Source organism: Lynx canadensis, chromosome D2 (genome assembly GCF_007474595.2).
Source record: "Lynx canadensis isolate LIC74 chromosome D2, mLynCan4.pri.v2, whole genome shotgun sequence".
In the NCBI taxonomy this organism is placed as follows: Eukaryota; Metazoa; Chordata; class Mammalia; order Carnivora; family Felidae; genus Lynx; species Lynx canadensis.
Genome location: NC_044313.2, coordinates 33,838,253 through 33,859,492, shown reverse-complemented (window position 1 = coordinate 33,859,492; position 21,240 = coordinate 33,838,253). Strand labels below are relative to the sequence as shown.

The window sequence follows — 21,240 nt, the reverse complement described above, 5'->3', positions numbered from 1 at the left end:
GGCAAGCAGGGGAGGGGCAGAGAGAGGGAGACACAGAATACAAAGCAGGCTCCAGGCTCTGAGCTGTCAGCACAGAGCCCGACGTGGGGCTCGAACCCACAAACTGTGAGATCATGACCTGAGCCGAAGTCGGACTCTCAACCAACTGAGCCACCCAGGCACCCCTAGATGGTATCTGTTTTTGCTCATTGTAAAGTAGCCAGAAGTCAGGCTGAGCTTAATTTCAACTGACAAAACCATAAAAAGTAAATGCAAACAGGAGACTTGCTTTCCCAGTAATTATAATAAATTGATTAGTGCTTTTGAGAGATTTTTCCTCCCCCAAAACAAGATCTTATGAATAATTCCAGGAGGAATTGACTGGTCCAGTTGAAGTAGGGGTTGGGGCTAGGCTTCTTTATCCACTCTAGTAGGTGGCTCCTGGGTACATCCACAGAATACTGAGTTTTTAGAAATACAAGAGTCATGGAACCAGTGGGATCAGGGTTAGGTGAGAAAAACAACTTTAGTCCTAACGTTATGCATTAGCTGTAAGGCTTTGGGCAATTTGCTTCACCTCTCTGAGCTCAAAATTCTTGTGTATGTAATGAGAAGATTTATCTCCAGCCTCCCTTCCAGACTTAAGGAAGCCCTACATGGAAGTAAAGCTGGACAGCTGAATGGGGTGACTTGAGACTATGCCTCGAATGTTCCCATATTGTGCTGTTTTTCCCAATGAAGTTTCTACTCCTAAAGTCACTCTGTTCGGTTTAACATTATCTTCAGGAAACCACTGTTAAGATGCTTGGGATCAACTATGAGTTTATCACATGACTCAAATGTCATCTTGAAATTGGAATGCTAACATCATGATTTTGTATTCTGTCTTGACAGCACTCAAAAGATTTTGTAAGAAATTCTGTTTAGCAAAGAAATCATCTGTGTCTGGAAGAGCCTTGTAAAACAAAAGATACAACATACCTTTTAGATGATTCTACTGTGTTTAGTGGTATTTTTAAAAATTCATAGAGGGAGAAAATATTTTGCTTAAAAGGTTAAGGAGGTCCTTCAACACAATAAAAGTAGGAGTTTATGACTTCTGGATATCCATTCAGCAATGTATTTATTGGGCATCTGCTCTGTATAAGGCCCCGTGTTAGGCAGGGCCTGGGGAAAGTTGGGGTCCTTATCTCACAGAGCTTACCACCTGGTAGGGGAGCTAGACATTAAACCAATAAGTGAACAATTGATTATCTATCTATAACTACCACATGGGAAGTCTTTCCAGAAGAAGGATGCTTAAGGTAAATTCTGAAGACAGCAGGCTTTGGCTAAGCAAAGAAAGGAGATGGGGTTGGGGAGGAAGTGACAACAGAGGCCTTGAGGTGGAAATAAGCCTGATGCAATTGTAGAACTTAAACGGGTGTAACTGGAGTCTGGGGAACTGGTAAGACAGTTCTGCAGGAAAGTGTGGCCTTAAAGGCCTTGCTTGAGGATTTGTCCTCTACAGGAGCAAGGGGGAATCATTAAAAGGATTTAAATGGGAAAAGAATAAGATTTGATTTGCACTTCAAAAAGATAACAGAAGTGGTAAATTTTACTATCCAAGTGAAAAGCAAAGGTATTTCCTAGTACAAGTAAATTTAATCCTTATCTCAATTTTATGATGAACAGGATATCAGGTTAAGTGTCTCCCGACATTTTCTTTTAGTATTCAGTATATTGGATATGGATCTATTATACTCTATTTGCATAAAAATTCCTTTTGAATTTTTTTTCCTGCTACCCTGAGAAGTCTCTGTGACCCAAGAACATAATTTTGTACTCTCAGGCAACATTAGTACCTGGCACAAAGTAACAACTTAGACTCCCAGATTGTGCAGATCAGTGGTTTCCTTGAGAACCAGATGTTAATTGGTTAATCATTTATTAGATTCTCTTTTTCAAAAGGACCAACCCTGAACGTGATTTCAAGTTTTTAAATGATCAAACCACTGGTACTTGTTATAAGTTAAAACTATTAATTAGGCTATTAAGTTGGTCATGAGAGGGTTAGAAGAAAAATACTCTGGGTCCACTGATTCCCAATACTACTGTTTTTCTTTTTGCTAGCCACAGAAGATTCAGGAGGTGGCAGTGATGACAAAAAGTCCAAAACATGTCTAATGTTGTAATATAATCCAACTGGTCTAAATTTCAAATATTGTTTCTACTTCTGAAGAAAAACAGAAAACATGCAAAAGAACTTCAGCGAATTTCATTCAGCAAACCACGAACTAAGAGAGTAAAAGGATCTTCAGATAAACTACCCTTGTGACCACCAAAAGAAAACCTATTGCTAGCATGAAACCCCGAGGGTAAAATAAAGTTCAACAGAAGTGGAAAATACAAGACGAAAACAAGTGCATTTTTGGTGCCAATTTGCTTTAAATTAAAAATATACAATCCTGAAACCAGTCACCAATTCTTTTTTTAAAGGTCCTTATTAATAGTATTCATTTGCTAGGGCTACCGTAACAAAATACCAGACTGAGTGGCTCGAACAGAAATTTCTCACAGTTCTGGAGGCTCCAAGTCCAAAACCAAGGTGTTGGCAGGATTGGTTTCTTGTGAGGCCTCTCCCCACTTGGCTTGTAGATGGTCATCTTCTCCCTGTATCCTCACAAAGTCTTCCATCTTGTGTGTCTGTGTCCTAATCTCCTTTTTATAAGGACACAGTCGTATTGGATTAGGGCCCATTCATATGATCTCCATTTACCTTAATTACCTCTTTAAATACCCTGTCTCCAAATAGAATCACATTCTGAGGTACTGGGGGTTTGAATTTCAACATGAATGGGGGGGGGGGACATAATTCAGCCCATAACATTAATAATTGTAATTCATACCTCAAATTCCTTCCTAAACTAAAAATCTCTCATCAACGTGTCTTAAGGTAAGAGTAAATACAGTATAGAATTTATAATGCCTGTAAATACTATTTAGAAAATAAAAGGACATCAAATATTATTCTATCTGAAATGCTTATCATCTATTTCCACTTTTTATCCTTGACAATGGAAAGGTGAACATCACACCCACTTTTGGCAAATCTGTAACAGAGACAGTTATAACAGTCTGTGACAATCTTCAACAGAGATTATTTTTAAAAAATGATTACTATAGCTATGTACTAGGCATTCTAAATATTGGTTTCTCAAGAGAAACTAAGGACAATTTAAAAAATTTTAAGATTTAGAATCCTAGGATTGCTACTCTCACACTAAAATGTGAGGTCTGTGAGAGGAAAAGATTTTTGTCTATTTTTGTCTGTTTTGTTCCTAAGTCTATCCTGGCACCTAAAGTAGTGCCTGGTACAAGGTAGGTGCTCAGTAAATATGAATGAATAATATTTTGAATAAATGTCATAACAAACAGGTATAAATGAGGAGTGCCCAAAAGTTAAAAAAAATATATTTAGAGGGTAAAAAACTCATTGAATATATACACCCAAATGAGTGTTGTCTATTAAACTCATCACCTTGAGTAGGTAATACATGTATACCTGATTTCCATTACTTACAATAATTTTGAAACTCCACTTTTATGATTATTTTAGAAACTGCCTAAGAAACTCTTTATGTAATTTTTGACAACAAATATCAGCTCAAACAACTTCCCCTCCTTATTCACTAGAAAGCAAACTGAGGAGCAAAGATGTGCCACCATTGAAGGTCTGCAAAAATAGGAACTTTGCTTAAGAGCTAGTAGAAGAAAGCATAACTTCATATCCCAAACCAGTGGTCCACTGAAAACTGACTGCACTAGAGCCAAATGTGAGACAGGTCTGCTGGAGAATTAATCTTTAAACTCATCATCTTGAGGCCTTTTCAAAGACACCTTAAAAATATGACTTCCATTATGTATGAACAGATTAAGTATTGTGATTATATGTAATGATCTGAATTTATAAATGAACCTCATGTCCATAAACCACACTTGCAATACCAAATATGTGGATCTATTTTTAAAAAGTCTTTAGTTTTTCTAGTCATCATTTAATTTTACAGGAATATTATTTTCTGATGATCGCCAAACTATGAATATATTTTTATCATAAAAATGTTTTAGCTACATATTTCCTAATTTCAGTTTGCTGAACATTTCAACACTTTTTCCTCAGGAATCAAGGTTCCTTTTTATTCACTGTAAGTAGTGAGATATTAAAAAAACACAGTTTCTTTAAGAGGGGGTATGAAAACAATGTTCAATATTAATAAACCAATACTGATTTACCGTTTTTTGATAGTTTAGAAATGACTGCATAATTATTTCGTAGATAGTTCCTTTGTAGCAATATCCAGCATAATGCCTCACATATAGAAGTCTGACAAATACAATGAATAAGAACTGTTTAATAAAAGGAAAATCTCTGATGATAACCATTTAAAAATAAGGCACTAGGGACGCCTGGGCTGCTCAGACTGTTCAGCGTCTAACTTTGGCTCAGGTCATGATCTCATGGTTCGTGGGTTTGAGCCCCATGTTGGGCTCTGTGCTGACAGCTCAGAGCCTGGAGCCTGCTTCAGATTCTGTGCCCGCCCCCCCCCCCCCAACTCAAGCTCTCTCAAAAATGTTAAAAAAAAAAAAAGATACTACTTATTCTGCAATTGAATACCAATCATTCCATGTTTAAATGTCATTTAAAATAGTATATCTTCAGGGCACCTGGGTGGCTCTAATTAAGCATCTGACTCTTGATCTCGCTCAGGTCATGATCTCAAGGTTCATGGGATTGAGCCCCAAGCCCCATGTCAGGCTGTGCTGATTGCGCAGAGCCCGCTTGGGATTCCTGTTCTTCCTCTCTCCCTGTCCCTCCCCAGTTCACGCTCTCTCTAAATAAATAAATAAACTTAAAAAAAAAAGTGTACCTTCAACAAAATAATCGACATGCTATTAGATCACTTTCTACAGGTCCTCTCTCTTCACCAAAATCATGCATCTTCTCCTCTATCTTTTGGCTCTTACTCTATAAAAATGGGTTAAAACCTTTTTTTAAAAATATCAACACATCCATGTGAAAATTTGATGAAAACTATAGACCCTTTCCCCCCCAAAATACACACAATCACAGAAGTTTACACAGATTCTAGGAGTGCTTAGATCTCCTAAAGCACATCCAGTGACTGTGAGGGGTATGATCCTCAAATTAAGATTTACATTTTATAATATATTTTGGCATGGAAGTACACCCATATTTGCATGACTATATCTGGGACAAGTTCTAGCACCTACTATTACTCAGCTCAATTATCTTACTGGAGAATTGCTCTGTTGGAGAGTCAACTTTTAACCTAATCTACTGGTTTGACTTCTGGGACCTCATCTGCCCCCCTCCCCCAATAGTATTAACTTACTTTATAATAAACTGCTCACACACTGGGAAGTCAACTTTGATTATAACAAACTCCCTTAAGTAGTATAGGGGAGAAGAAAGCAAGAGAAAGGTAAGCAAAAAAAAAAAAAAAAAAAAAAAAAAAAAAAGGCAGCTAGAAACAGGTGGTGATGGGAAAGCAGGTGCTTAAAAAGAGGGTGCCAGTGGATGAAAGGAAAGTAAATAAATAGAAGCTGGAGAGACATACTTACTCTATTTTATAATTTTTGTGAGATACCAATAATTCTAATAATTTAACTGAGGCAAGGGAAGATAAATATGAATGAGTAAAACAACAAAAACTACAAATTACAGGAACAATAGACTCTCTGTACAGTGTACTAGCTTCACCCTTGAGGAGCTGTGGCCAGAGTGGCTGTATATAAGCAATTGAAAAGACACAGAAAGGAAAGGGAAACATGTCTCCAATGGAACTGAAAAACTTTCAAAGCAGCTGACATCCTGACAGTAGTTGGATTTTTATTTCCAAAGATAAACCACTCAAGCTGCAACCTGTAGATGACATTGTTGTGGAGAGTTTCAAAGTGCACTTTCACATTAAGGAACGTAGGCTTCTCTCTTCCATCTCACAGAAATAAATCTTGAAAATAGTCATCAAATTCCTCTTCTCTATTTAAAAGAAAAAGTATACATATTGATTAAAACCAACAGAAAAGAAATTACTAGGTGACACGTAATAGGAGATTAATGAAAATAAAATATTTTCACTCAATGTAATTTGCTGATTCTTCTATATATCAATGTATTTCATGATTCAGCCATCAAATAATTCTTAACTTTTTGAATAATCATAATTATACCCAGACTGATTAAATATAAAGTGTTTCATATGTTGCCACCCCCCCTAAATGTATTTATTACCTAAGATTTTACTTTAAAGTGCATACTTTATAAAATGTTATTGCTTCTCTTTACTTTTTTGGTTGACTTTATAGTTTCTCTGTTCATTCTCATTTCAAATTATACTCTGATCAAGAAATGAATGAAAAAGAAAACTATTTTCAGCAAAATACATGTCTTGCTCCTAGGAATGGGAAAAATCTGCTTAGGCTATAGGTTTTTATTGCTCTGAGAATAGTCAATATATATTTGTAGCTGTAAAAATCATGTCTAACACAAAGAATTGAAGTCTGAAAGGAGATATTAAATTGTTAAAATACTATGAAAACTGTCAAGTACAAAATTAATGTTTGGAACCAGAGTGATGAAGGAAAATGTACAGGTTTTCAAGTCAGATGGTATTTAAGTTCCAGTTCGGTCACTTACTAGCTAGTAACAGCAGGTTACTTAACTTCTCTGGGCTCAGTCTCCTTATCTGTGCAATAGAGGATATTATATTTCCTCACAGAGGTGCTATGAGGATTAAATGTATACACATCTAATCAGATGTGTCTCAGAAAGAAAAAAGATTTTCTTTCTGAGACAGGCAATCAAACTGGAAAGTCACCAGTCTACCAGTCTCTTCAGAAAAGTTCTTCTAGATCAGGGATTCACAATGGGCCTTCATCATTTGATTTTAAATACTTGTGAATGCAAAAAGCTATTACACCATGTTCAAATTAATAAAAAAAAAAAACAAAACAGAATCAGCTAAAGTTGATTTAAGAATTATCTGCAATTTGGCACTCCCCATTGCTGTTGTCCCTTTTTTCCCAGCATGACAGCAAAATGCAGTAAAAATTTACAAATTGTAGTCAAAACTTAAATATAGGAAATTAGCTGAATCTCTGTTAGACTTAGATGTTGAGTACTTGATCAATGTCAAGTATTTATGAGGTCACAAAGAGTTCTGGATTATGAAAGCCTTCTTAGGATTTACTCAAGTATCTTCATTGCCTAAAAAGGTGAGCTGATCCTAAGACCTAGTCTAATCACTTTCAGCTATAAAGCTCTTCAAAGGGAAGTTACACGGTTGAAAGTTTAGTCAATAGTTTGACTAGGATAGCAATAGTTTATTTATAGCAATAACTTTTACATGTAGGAATTGTTTATTTGGCTGGAAAAAAAAGTTAAGGTCACAGAATAAAAGTAATCTTATTTAACAAAAACTCTTTCCAATACACTTGAATTCTATTACACTGGGAACATATCATAATTGGCAAGATGTTTTGTAATCAGCTTAAATTAGTGAATAATGATTGGTTCATTGTTTTTCCATTATGAACCAACATGCCTAAAGACTAACAAAATGGGATTAAACTTTATTGAGCGCTTAGATTTGTAGGTATGGCACAAAGTGCTTTACATTCTTTATTTCATTAAATCTTCACAATAAATTCTATGCAGTAGGTATTATTTTACCCTCTTTCAGGAGAGAAAGCTCTAGTGCTGAACTTCCCAGTATATGACAAGAGCTGATAACATCCCAGCCCATACCCAGATAGCTCTTCCAACCCAAAGCAGATAACAACGTACACACTGAATTATCTGTCTTTGGGCGCTAAGGTGGCTGTTGGAAATTTACCCATCCGTATCTTTAAGGAGCTCCCCTGTACAGGTTAATGATAATCAGAATATCATGAATAGGCTGCTCTGGAACTAGTAAACAGCCCTTCTCTGATGGATTCTAAGCAAAGACCAGAGGGCCATCTGTCAAGGTGAGCTGAAGAAAAATTTACTGGAGAGGAAGCTGGACGAGTTAGCTGTCTATGGCCATAAGCAATGACTAGAATTAAACTCTGATCTTACCAGACTAGAGAGTCCTTGGAATTAAACAGACATTCATGATGCTGAGCTTTTTCATTAATTGTTATCAAGAACAGCTGTGGCTGCAGCTTCCTAACTGATGTAAAGGGTATGCATTATCTGTTAATATCAGGACTCACTGTGATTTTTCATCTGTCTCTGGTAGGGGGCCCTTCCAAAGTTCAGATTCTGAAGTACCTTCATCTTCATCAGAATTTCCTGTTCATTTAAAAGAGATTTTTAAAATGTGTTTTATTTAAAACATGTTTTGAACTACCCACCAATGCAATTAATTAACTTCAGAGTTAACTGCAATTTAGCTTCAACGTTTGTGGCTCTGAATATGTAATTCACTCTTCCAGACCAATAACATTCTTTTAAAAATAAATAAATAAGCTGAGATATACCAGAGTCTCAGCAAAAAGACCAAGGAAAGTCTCAAGGGAAATTTCCCTAAGTTACACTGAGTTAAAGTAGTGATTCCAATATTAACTCTTATAAAGGAATGATCTCTTGAAATATAATTGTCTTCGCTTTAGTTTCTTCTTTCTATCAGCATACAAAGGACACGCAGGTTAAGAATTTTGCAGAGAGTTTATTTACATTAGGATCATGACCTGAAGAATTGAACTAGTGTGTAGGACAAGCTAGTTAAATTATGAAAAAATATTGTCACTTTTAAAAATTAATGCTGATTAAATTAATTAGAAGAAGCTGTTTCAAAGAAACAAGCATACTAATACATTGCTGGAGTAAAATTTCTATAAACCTTTTTCTTGAGGAAAATCTAGCAATATAGATCAGTTTAAAATGTACATACACTTTGACCAGCAATGCTGCTTTTAAGAATTTAACTATTTACTTAGAATAAATAAGCACCTGAGATACATGTACAAAGATGTTCATTATAGTATAACAACAACAAAAGAAAACAACCTATATCCTCACCAGTTAGGGATTAAGGATTGGTTAAATTAATACTATACAACTTTTAAAAAAAACCTTAGCATATCTATATGTATGACCATTAAAAAACATCTGTGCTATATCAAGTTTCTTAAAAGTTACAGAAAGCATGCATGGTATAATCCAATTTGTAGTTACATATACTGTAAGTTTGTAAGGTCCAACCAAACTTAACAGTCATTACATTACCTGTGGGCCTGGGATACTTTCTACTTCAAGCATTTCCAAATATTTTATATTTAAAAAAAAAATTTTTTTTAATGTTTATTTATTTTTGAGGGAGACAGAATGTCAGAGCATGAACAGGGCAGGGGCAGAGAGAGAGGGAGACACAGAATCGGAAGCAGGCTCCAGGCTCCAAGCTGTCAGCACAGAGCCCGACGCAGGGCTTGAACCCACGAGCTATGAGATCAAGACCCGAGCTGGAGTCGGACGCTTAACCGACTGAGCCACCCAGGTGCTCCCCAAATATTTTCTATTTTAAACAGTGATCATGTATTGCCTTAAAAATCAATCAAAACAGGGGCGCCTGGGTGGCGCAGTCGGTTAAGCGTCCAACTTCAGCCAGGTCCTGATCTCGCGGTCCGTGAGTTCGAGCCCCGCGTCAGGCTCTGGGCTGATGGCTCAGAGCCTGGAGCCTGTTTCCGATTCTGTGTCTCCCTCTCTCTCTGCCCCTCCCCCGTTCATGCTCTGTCTCTCTCTGTCCCAAAAAAAATAAATAAACATTGAAAAAAAAAATTAAAAAAAAAAAAATCAATCAAAACAATGAATATACTCTATTTTTAAAATATAACAAAATTGACATGTGTCTTGTAAATCCCCCTATATTGGTGAACTAAAAATTATCAAATACTGAAAAATACAATAAAAGTATATGTCGTAAAGTAATTTTAATAGCAAATAGTTCCTCTCCAATAAGTTGGTCTTAAAATGAACTGACACAAATTTGGCCTGTCAATACAGAATGTCCCTTAGTTAATACACAAAAATAAAACAGCATTGATCTGCCACAGTGGTTTTAGCCTTTTACCTGCTGGACTCTGATCCATGAATCAATATGTATATCTGAACTTCGGTTCTAACTGAAATCTATTCTGGCACAAATTCTGACAAAAATGGTAAAAAAAAAAAAGGGGGGGGGGAAGAGGTTGTACTTTTAATGATCTACATACAAAGACAATAAAAGATGACAAAATTATAAAGCCTTGGGAACAAGATTCCCACTCAATTACAACCAGCACTGAAACTGCCAGTGTCCCAAACCAAATATGAGAGAAAAGAGAATAAAAGTCTTCTACTCTTATTTTTTATTTTTATGAAAACTCACTAACATGAGATAAAGAAAGCACAGAAAAACCAGTCAGGCCTAACAGTTAACACTACAGTGTTACGCTGTTAATGTTGTCAGAGAACAAAACCTACAAGGACTTTGAAAATGGGCAGCTAATTTCCCTGTCAAGAGTACTTCCCATAGGCCAGCTTTCCTATACCAGTTTTATGATACCAGACAATCCAGTTTTTTGCTAAAAGAGCAAATCAGTTTAGACTATTATAAAATAACTTTCTTTGAAAGATCACAAGCTAAAAAAGTGACCAAATATTATTAGAGAATCAAATCCAGAAGACTGGACTATATGACCTTTAAGTGCAACCCTGTGAATCTATAATATTCTAGTTCCCTGAGAGTGGCAGTAACTAGAAACCATTCCTATGGTAACTGATACAGCCTGCCTGAGGTGGGAGGGGCACTGCTAAGGAAATAACAAGAGAACAGGCAATACAAAATGGTACTCTTGTATCAGTGTCAAATCTATGCAGCTGTTATTAGCAAGTGAGGATCAAAATATAAATCACTGATTCTCTGTATGGGATCCTCGAGGTGTTTAATCTAGGTGTTATCCAATGATCCAATCTTTTATTGCAGTATCTCCCCAAACAAGTGGCTGTCCAATCTATGCTTAAACACCTCACTACTTCCTGAAGCAGCCCATTCCCCCATTGCTTTCTTCAGATATTTCTAATTGAGAAGTTTTTCCTTAAATTAAGGCAAAAATCTGTCTCTGGGCAATTTTTATCCATAGACTCTAGTTCTGCCAAATACTCACCAAAAATAAGTCTACACAAAAGCAGTTTTACAAACATCTACAGTTTCCATGTCTAACTCCTTATCCCCTCTCTCCCAACCCTTCACTTTTCTCCAAACTAAACATGTATAGTTCCTTCAACCTTCCTATGACAATTTCAAGTTCTCTCAATGCGAAAATCTCTTGGTTTTCAATGTTCCTTTTAGAATGTGGTACAAACTGCATATAATTTTCCCTATATGTCTGAATAATGAAAACAGATCTGTCATCTTGGTTCTTCTAGATATTATGATAACTAAATAACTTGGGCTTACTGAAGAAGTGGCAAGTCTCCACTTATGATAACATAATGGATAGGTCAAACTTTTATAGACTTAACTTTTGATTTGATCAATTCTAGAGAACAAAACACAGAATCTGTTTAATGTCTGGTTTTCTTTCTTTTCCTGAACAACAATAATAGCTATAGGTTATCAAGAAGTTAACTTTGTGTTGGACACATGCTTTACAGGTATATTGTCTCATTTGGCTCTGATAATAAAAAAACAAAGTTAAGTTTCTTTATATCCATTTTACAGATAGAACTGAGACACAGATCAAATCATTTAATATAGATTTGTGGAATGTATCTGCCAAAATTGGGGTATAAAGAGTGGACTTACATTTGATTCACTGATGGATAGTTATTGATGATATAGGTAAAAGGGTGTAGACTTTGTAGAGTTATAAATCTGGGTTTAATCCCAGATCTGCTATTAAACAACAACTAGATCTTAGGCAATTTATGTAAAATCTCTAGGTCTTGGTTCTTCTGTCTGCAAAATGGGCTATTATATGCCCATTATTAAGATTAAATGAGGTAACACAACTAAACCACTTGCCATTGTGGCTGACAGAATAAATAATCAGCAAATGCAAGTTAAAATTCTTTTTCCCCACAGAAATTGGGTTTTTCTTCAAGGATTTGGTTTTAATAATCCATATATTAAATAGCAGTAAAAGTAACTAAACATTATCCAAGTGAAAATGAAAGATAGTGTGTGTGTGTGTATATACATATGTGTGTGTGTGTATATATAAATCTATATATATCTATATAGAGAGAGATATATATATGTCCCATATATCTATATATCTCTATATATAGACATATACATGTATATGTATATATAAATATAGATATAGATATATAGATATATAGATATAGATATATACACACTACTTCCGCCCCAGATAGCAGAAGTCTTTCAGTATCAAGCCTGGCTATGTTCTAGAAACTGTTACTATACTTTACCTAATTTAGGAAAAGGGGCTACACATCAATGAGGATTTACGTGGGGAGAAACAAATATCAGTGCTTTAGGACACTTCAAATATGCTGAAAACAAAACAGGTATCAGCAAAATAATTTGTAAGATGTATGTTGTATTCCTAAACTAGAGGAATGCCTCCACTGACACTTCGTTCTCCATTAAATCTTTAAACAGTAAATATCTTAAAACTCCTCTATTTTTCCCAGTGCAAAATTTCTGATTACTGACCACTTAAAAATTCTCCTTCAGAATTATATTAAGGGGTGCCTGGGTGGCTCAGCCAGTTAAGCATCTGAGTCTTGATTTCTGCTCAGGTCATCATCTCACAGTTTGTGAGTTCGAGCCCCGTGTCAGGTTCTGCATTGAGAGTGTGGAGCCCCACCTGGAATTCTCTCTCTCCCTCTGTGCCCCTCTGCTGCTCACTCTCTCTCTCTCAGAAATAAATAAATAAACTTAAAAAAAAAAAGAATTAAAATACTAGTAATATTTCTATTTGAAAGGAGGGATTTGGAGTAATTACTTTTACTGATTTTGTCACAGTAATATGTATTACTCTAAATCAGAAAAAACTTAACTCTTAAGTTTATAAATTTCTAAGCCTACAAGTCTCAAATTTCTGAATTTCTATAAAATAGGCCTAAATGAATTAGATATGCTACTGAACTACACTAACCCTACTGCAATGTCTTTTAAGAAATTTGACACTGTATTACTACTGAGATGCAAGGCTACTGTTTGTTACATCACAGATGGACACCTCTTTTATGAATCTACAGGAGAGTCTACTCACTCTCAGAACTCAGCCTAGAAAAAGATGAACACACTGTGTGTGATTATATGGGTACAATTAATCATTCTACTGGTGGCTTCCTATTTGGTTTGGTTGTATGGAAGAAGAGTGACAAATGTGTGATCTACCTTTGCAATTATGCAGGGCTTTTTGGTAAACGTTTGTCTAGCTTTATTTTGCTATTCTATCTTGTTTTTCCATTATTCTGATTTCACTTTTAAAAATCTTATTTTATTGTATATATATCTGTAAGTGATTTGAATGTTTTTTGGAATGTTGCGGGGAAAGAACAATAAAATTTGTGGCAAATATTCAATGAAATCCAATCTGGTTTGATACAATTTGGTGAAAACCACTGTACTTATTAAAAAACGAATCAGTAGTAACCAGCCGCCAAATTCTACTTTCCATACACAAACCACACATTTCACTTGATCAGTCAAAACCACAAGATAACAGAGATAATTCAGTCCCGTACAATATAAGTGACATTTTTTTTTAATGTTTATTTATTTTTGAGAGAGAGAGAGCGTGAGAGGGAAAGGGGCAGAGAGAGAGGGAGACACAGAACCCGAAGCAGGCTCCAGGTTCTGAGCTGTCAGCACAGAGCCTGACGCAGGGCTTGAATTCACGAACCGTGAGATCATGACCTGAGCCAAAGTGGAACACTTAACTGACTGAGCCACCCAGGTGCCCCTATAAGTGACATTTCTTAAGTCTTAATCTACTTTCCCAATTCTTTTTCCATTCCAACGTCATCTGTTTTTCTTCCTTCATATTCCATGATGTGAAATCAAAGGGTGTATCCATTATATTTACTGAAAAAAATTTTATGCTCTTCCATTTTAAAATAAGAAACTTTAAAATGTTTAAAACTGGGGGAAAAAATCATACACTTCTAGCACTTTTTCTATGATTTTTCTCACATAGTACAAAACCAAAAAATAATATACATATGAGCAAGTCACAACTGATGGGAAACCCAAACTGCAAATCACTTGAATCTATATATTTGTGTTAAATAAAGAAATGCTAAATACTTACTGTTCACAGAATTTTCTGATTTCTTTGAGGATGAATGCCCTGAAAAGAAAACAGCATTGCTTTGTTAAAAATCATTCTGCAACAGTGTAACAGTTATACCTGTGACCAGAATTCTTCCCAAGAGCCTGGTTTACTTTAAACTCTTACAGAAAAGCACCTTACTGTCTTCTAATCTTTCATGTTTCTCAGACTTATCTAATTAAAATGTTAGAGTCTTTTAGGTAGAGGTATTTTATGCCTGAAATATACAGCACAAAGCTTAAAAAAATAATAAACACCTTTAAAAAAAAAAAAAACAAAAAACATGAATTCATGTTGCAAAAAAAAAAAACCCTCGCAGATTAGCTGCAACATAATCATATTTTATCAATAGAGATGTTCAACATTTGAAAGCAGTTTACAAATACTCATTTTTCACAATACTTTTTCATATACAGATGAGAATTCTTAGTAACTAAAATTCACACAAAATATTACTACATAAAACAAACATTTTCATTTCTACAATAGTCATCCAGTGAGGGAAACAGAAAGCAAAAAGTACTAAAAATCTACTAGCACAATTTTTAAAAATCATAACTCTATAGAATCTTTTGCAGTAAGACCAGAGGGGAAATAATTCTGAAGACTGATAAATCAGAAAATGACAGATAACAGATGGAGAGCAACAATCCCTCTAACCTCCTTGGATCAAAGATCTCATAAGCCAAAGCTGATGCATAAATAGCCCCTTTCAGGCCCAATGAAGAGGGTGTCACAACCACAGGGTAAAGACTCCACAGGAAGCCAAAGCCTGGACTGTGGTAACCACTTTAGGTTATTGTTTCTTTTCTTTTCTTTTTTAGGTTATTGTTTCTTCACTCCTATTTCCTACTTATCAGAAAGCAAATAAAAACATAGCTAAGCTGGTGACAAATGAAATGATTCTTCTCTGTCATATGAGGAACACAGTACCAGGTTCCAAATGTCTATAGGTACAAAAAGAGGTTAGCTTACTTTGGAGGCCTAAGGACATAACTGGAACCAAAGGTAAGAAATTGTAGGTTTGGGCTAAATTAGTTAAGGAGAAATCTGCTAACAATTACAACTAACTGAAATGTAAAAGAATATTTTGGGCAGTTCTTCCCTGAAGGTGTCAAAGTGAAAGCAGAACAAGTACCTGATATAGAGCAGTACATCTCAAACTCTATGGTGCCTATGAATCATCCCGGAACTTAAGTTTACTTGTAATTCAGGAGATCAGGAAGGGTCCGAGACTGTGCATTTCTAACATGCTCCCAAGAGATGACAATACCAAAGGACCATATTTTGAAAAGAAAACCACAGAGTATCTTTTTGCTCATGATCCCAGGGCTGGGATCTCTGATGTTCCCTTCAATGTTGAGAACTGTTTCACTGATTCACTCACTCCCCTAACATTTATTGAACACCTAGTATATGGAGAAAGCACTGTGCTTAGAAATTGGATAAAGAATTAAATAAGTTACATGGCCCCTTCCTTAACAGAAAACACATTATTCCAAGGGTGATATGTATGTCCAAAGGAGAAGTGCATGGTGCTACTGAAATGTTTAATAGGGACCTAACCTTGCTTGGAGGAGTGGGGTGAAGGGTGCCAGGAAAGGCCTTCCCAAGAAAGTGAGCTTGGGGATTGACTGGTAGTGGGGGAGGGGTAATATCTTCAACTTTCTGCCAAGACACTCTACCTAAGTACCGTGTTCTGCTCAGACCTGCCAAAGCAGACTGGTCCTCAAAGTCAAGCTATGGATCTCTTTTAGATTTTTTTCTCTATCCATTGACTCAACCATCTAGCTATCCAATTATCCATCCATCTATCCACTTACTTAACATTTTGTATGATAGTAATCTGACACTACGGGAATCAATGGGACCACAAAGGGAGAACATAGAGAAAGAAGATAAATCATGTAAGAGCCCTAGGCAACCCCAACACCTAAGGGTATGACTGAGGAGGACCTATAATCAAGAGGTGGAGGAAAGGCCAGAAAGACAGGAAGAAAATCAAGAAAGTAGATTGTTTTGAAGAAGTTTTGTCAACAGTTCAAAATGAGGCTGAGATATTAAGCATTTATTATTATGCAAGTTTGGGCCAAATTAAGGTGGTCTGGCTATAAAGTATCACATAAAAATCAAGCTAGTTCCAGATGATCCCAGATACAAAGATATTGCAGAGTTCCACATGGTTTTCCTAAGTTTGCTAAAATGCTGTCATTTTCTGCTCTATGCCACAGAAGTTGAAAAAAAGTAACTATATTTTATGCTATCAGGGGCTCTGAATAAAGACTAAATACGAAACACATCTCTCAATTCTACTCTGCCTTGGTTCTCTGTCCCTGAAGTTGTCCCGAAACAATCTTCAAAGTCTTTCATTTTCTCATTCTTTCTTTCTTACACCTTACATGTGCTAGTGGGGTGCTGGGATACAGCAATGAACACAGCAGACAGAACCCTTGCCTTCCTGGGGCTTTTATATAACTGTCATATATGTAATGAGAAAAGTTCCAGGTCTATAATGTTGATGGTATTATAATTAGAAGTATTAATTTAAATTCATGGTCAGGGACGGAATCAGGAAAGGATCCCTAAGGAAGTGACATTTAAGCTTAGACCTGGAGGATGAGTTAGGATGGCATCTGGTGGTGGGGGGAGGGGTTAGAAAGAGAGGAAGCAGCATCTATGTAGCCTCTAAATGGAAAGAAGTTTGGCATTGTCTAGAAACTGAAAGGCTGTGAAAGTGGAGTATGAAAGTGAGGTGAAGCATGGTGAGAACCACAAGTTTTGTATGCTGGATCATATAAAGCCTCTGGGTTTTATGCAGGTTTTGATTATATCCTAAGAAAAATAGGAAATCACTGCTTTATGGAGAATGGATTAAGGGGAGGGCAGGAGGGATGGCAAGATAGTGGCAGAGCTAGTGAGGATAATACAGCAGTGGTCTAGATGAGAAAACATGGTGGTTTGAACTAGAGTAGAGAGAACTTGAGAAATATACACTCTTGGGGTAAAACTGACAGGATCTGGTAACAAATTAAACATAAATAATGAGAAGAAAGAAGGCATCAAGGATAAGTTCCAGATATGATACTAGTTTTTAGGCTGACAGAGATGTCATCTACTAAAACATGGAACACTACAGGAAAAACATCTGTAAGGAAGATCACACGCATTATCTACGTGTAATCCGAGCGTTCCAACCCCATACCTGATCCTGAGTATCCAGCTATCTGACTGTCTGCTTTGAATGTACCAAACAAGTTTTTACAAGGTAGGGATTAGTTCTTCTTTAATTTGGAATACATAGTGATTAACATGGTATCATACTATGATGTGAATACAATATTATATACTATAATAATGAATTTAACAAAACTCAAGTATGATACATTAAATATTTTTAAAACAATTTTTTAAACACAAACAGGATTTTCACATTTATTAACATTTATTTTGGAGTTTGGAAATGACTGAGATAGACACAAAAAGGAATTCTGCTTCAAATACCATTTCTCAATAAACCCCAGAACAGTATTTTCTTCTCACCATCAATTTCACCAACTCTGTAAGTTGGTGATACTATACGCTTGAATATGTTATGATTCACAAGAAAAAAAAATACATGTAAGAATGAAACCTATTAATAATCTTCATAGCTGGAGCAAGGGAGCCCTCTCCTGTCCAAGTATTATGTTAACATTTGGCTGAATCTAATGTAATCTTCCATTAACCACGTAATTTAAGTTCAATTCACTCTAAGTTCTAGCCAATTTACTCTATTATGGACTGAAAAATAAACTAGCAGTAACCTTCATAATAGCTAACTATGCACCAAGCACTGTGCTAACAGCTTATATGCATTATCTCATTTGAACTTCTGAACAATCCTATAATCTAGGTACTACCATCATGACAATTTTACACATGAAGAAATTAAGGCTTAGAGAGCCTAAGGACTATTGAGGAAGAAGTAAGTGATTGATGGATTTGAATTTAACAATTATTTACTAAGTGTATGTGAACAGCACCATGCTAGGTTCTGAGGACACATATATATCAAGCTCTATGATTTCAAGAAGCTCATCAGCTAGTAAGAAAATCACACAGGCCAAGGTAATGAAATCACAGTGTTATAATTTTATACTGACTTATAGATTATGTACTGTTTTACAATGTTCAAAGTGCCTCTCACATTCTTATTTGATTCTCCACAATAAGCTCAAACAGCACAGAAGCCCGTGATTTACATCGTCCCTACTTACATGAGGAAAGTAAAACTCAAAAAGCTCAGGAACTTGCCCAAGGTAACAGGTGTCTAAGAGACAAAGTCAGGAAGGAGAATGCTATTTGCAACATTATTACTGTCTGCCCAAAATGAATTAAAACCATACTTGTTTTTGAAACTCCTGTAAATTACTATAAATTCCTATCTAAATTCCCCAACCAGTTTCCTTTCATCTACTATAAAACAGAAATCTAAATACATTCACCAATTAAATTCTACATTTGATACATACAGCAGATTACATTTCATGTTTAAAAATGTGAGTAGGTATTATATTTGAATTCCCTTTTACCTTTTGCTTTTTTCTGAGACGTCTCTTCTACAGAAGATGATCTGGATTTTTTATGTGATGACTCTTCATGATCTTTTTTGGATTTATCCTTTCTTTTTTTTGACTTGACTTCTTTTCTCCTTTATGTTGAACAATATAAAACTAAAGTTAACTTTTTCAACTGACCTTTATGAAAAATAAGAACCAATGAGCAAAACAGTCAAATCAGTTAAAGTACATATTTTTACAATGTAATTTACATAAGGAACCCTTAAATGAGTCTGTAAATATTTCAGGCTAGTATATTAATTGAGACAATTTTGAAGGAAGCCTAAAACTCTAAGACAAATTATTTTTTGTAAGTTCTGTATACAAACCTTAGTAAATATAAATCATAGTTTCCTCATTTCCTACTTGTTTTCTATCATTTAGCCATTTTTTAAATTAGAAAAACAAATGTCATTTCCCTCCACATAATTCCTATCTACCTATACTTTGAAAAAACACACAAAACAAGAAGAAACACTCTAACAGTTCCAAATCATCTGTAAATAGAAAATTCTTCTGCTAAGAGAAAAGGAATACAGTAAAGGCATAAAGGAATGAGGATGGAGGGGCTTACTTTAACTCAAATGTCTACTTTAGACCATTTGTCCTTTTACTGCTGTAGCTTTATCTCTTCTAGGCCATGTTTACAAGGCTGTTGGTACCATGGCTGGCAAGCAATTGATTTTAACTGGTTAAGAAAGGAAACACTAGATAGGAAAAGGTGATAATGCTGAAATTAGGACCGAGAAGGAGAATGAAGAGACAACAGGGGATTAGTTTCAAGAAATTTACTCATCAGACCTTCCAAGTTAAGGTACTTATACCAAATGCTATAATACTTTTTAAGGCAATCATCACTTTCTGCCTTTCATAAGAATCATTTCAATTTTGAAATGAAGCTCGAAAGTCAAGGTAAAAAAAAACCCTCTGGTATCACTGATGGAGAGGGGAAATAAAGGTTAGGCTATTCAAGTAATCTAAGAAATTCTACTAATTTGAATAATTTAAAAATTATTAATTATTTAATATTTATTTTTAACAACTAAAATACTAGATACAGCACATTCATAGCATAGCTGATTTAAAATTTAATCTACTGGGGCACCTGGATGGATCATTCGGTTAAGCATCCAACTTTAGCCCAGGTCGTGATCTCATGGTTCGTGGGTTTGAGCCCCGCATTGGGCTCTGTGCTGACAGCTCAGAGCCTGGAGCCTGCTTTGGATTCTGTGTCTCCCTCTCTCTCTGACCCTCCCCTGCTCGTGCTCTGTCTCTCAAAAATAAATAAACGTCAAAAAATTTTTTTAATATACTGACATATATATTTTATAAAGTTGCAGAATCTCATTGTTAAACTTTTAACTTATTCAGGGCCTTATTCAGGCCCTGAAATGTGATCATCACAATAATGGCAGGTCACCAATTTTGTCTGAACATCCTCAATATCAGGGACCCCTCTATGCTTGACCTACCATATGCCAGGCACCATGTCAAGCACTTTACATGCACTTTCACTAGTGTATCCTTAGCATCCTCATTTTTAGAGTTGATAAAATTGAGTCTTACAGAGGTTAAGTACCTTTTTTTCTAATGCTTATTTATTTATTTTGAAAGAGGGGAGGAGGAGTGGAAGGGGAAGCAAGAGAGAGAGAATCCCAAGCAGGCTCTGCACTGTTAGTGCAATCTCATAAACCATAAGATCATGACATGAGCCAAAATCAATTCCGGAGGCTTAATGCTTAACTGAGCCACCCAGGTGCCCCCCAGAGCTTAAGTACCTTGCCTAAAACAGACAACTAGTAAGTGGAGAAGCTGAGAGAAATACACAGGAGTCTGATTTCCAAGCCCATGATCTTATTTATATATACACTGCATATTGCAGAACATGGATACACCTCCCCCACTGAATATGACAGGCACATTCTAGCTCACTCAACAGGAGCCTGATTTTGACATTTGAAATGAGAACAGAGGAATATAATCCCTTGTAAGAATGACAAACTCCAAATAAAACACTGTTTAAATGAGACATATGAAATCACTTTAGAGAGTACAGGAAGATGGCGGCGTAGGAGGACGCTGGGCTCACCGCGCGTCCTGCTGATCACTTAGATTCCACCTACACCTGCCTAAATAACCCAGAAAACCGCCAGAGGATTAGCAGAACGGAGTCACCGGACCCAAGTGCAGACGAGAGGCCCACGGAAGAGGGTAGGAAGGGCGGCGAGGCGGTGTGCGCTCCACGGACTGGCGGGAGGGAGCGGGGCGGAGGGGCGGCTCGCCAGCCAAGCAGAGCCCCCGAGTCCGGCTTGCAAAAGCAGAGGGG

The 21,240-nt window shown here is 36.1% G+C and overlaps 2 protein-coding genes across 7 annotated transcripts in view; one reads left to right on the top strand and one right to left on the bottom strand.

Moving 5' to 3' along the window:
* Positions 1-2,158, top strand: part of PDE6C (phosphodiesterase 6C) — a 44,594-nt gene extending 42,436 nt beyond the window's left edge. The window contains exon 22 of the mRNA XM_030335148.1: positions 2,092-2,158. Within this exon, the coding sequence (XP_030191008.1) occupies positions 2,092-2,153 (62 nt within the window). The 3' untranslated portion in view covers positions 2,154-2,158. The remainder of the gene's footprint in view (positions 1-2,091) is intronic.
* Positions 2,159-5,847: 3,689 nt separating this feature from the next.
* Positions 5,848-21,240, bottom strand: part of LOC115527197 (protein FRA10AC1) — an 84,683-nt gene continuing 69,290 nt past the window's right edge. For all 6 annotated transcript variants that reach the window (XM_030334669.2, XM_030334670.1, XM_030334672.1 and 3 more), the window contains 4 exons: positions 18,888-19,006; positions 14,296-14,334; positions 8,239-8,317; positions 5,848-6,022 (listed from right to left, as the gene is read on the bottom strand). In XM_030334669.2, the coding sequence (XP_030190529.1) occupies positions 5,980-6,022; positions 8,239-8,317; positions 14,296-14,334; positions 18,888-19,006 (280 nt within the window). In that variant the 3' untranslated portion in view covers positions 5,848-5,979. The remainder of the gene's footprint in view (positions 6,023-8,238; positions 8,318-14,295; positions 14,335-18,887; positions 19,007-21,240) is intronic.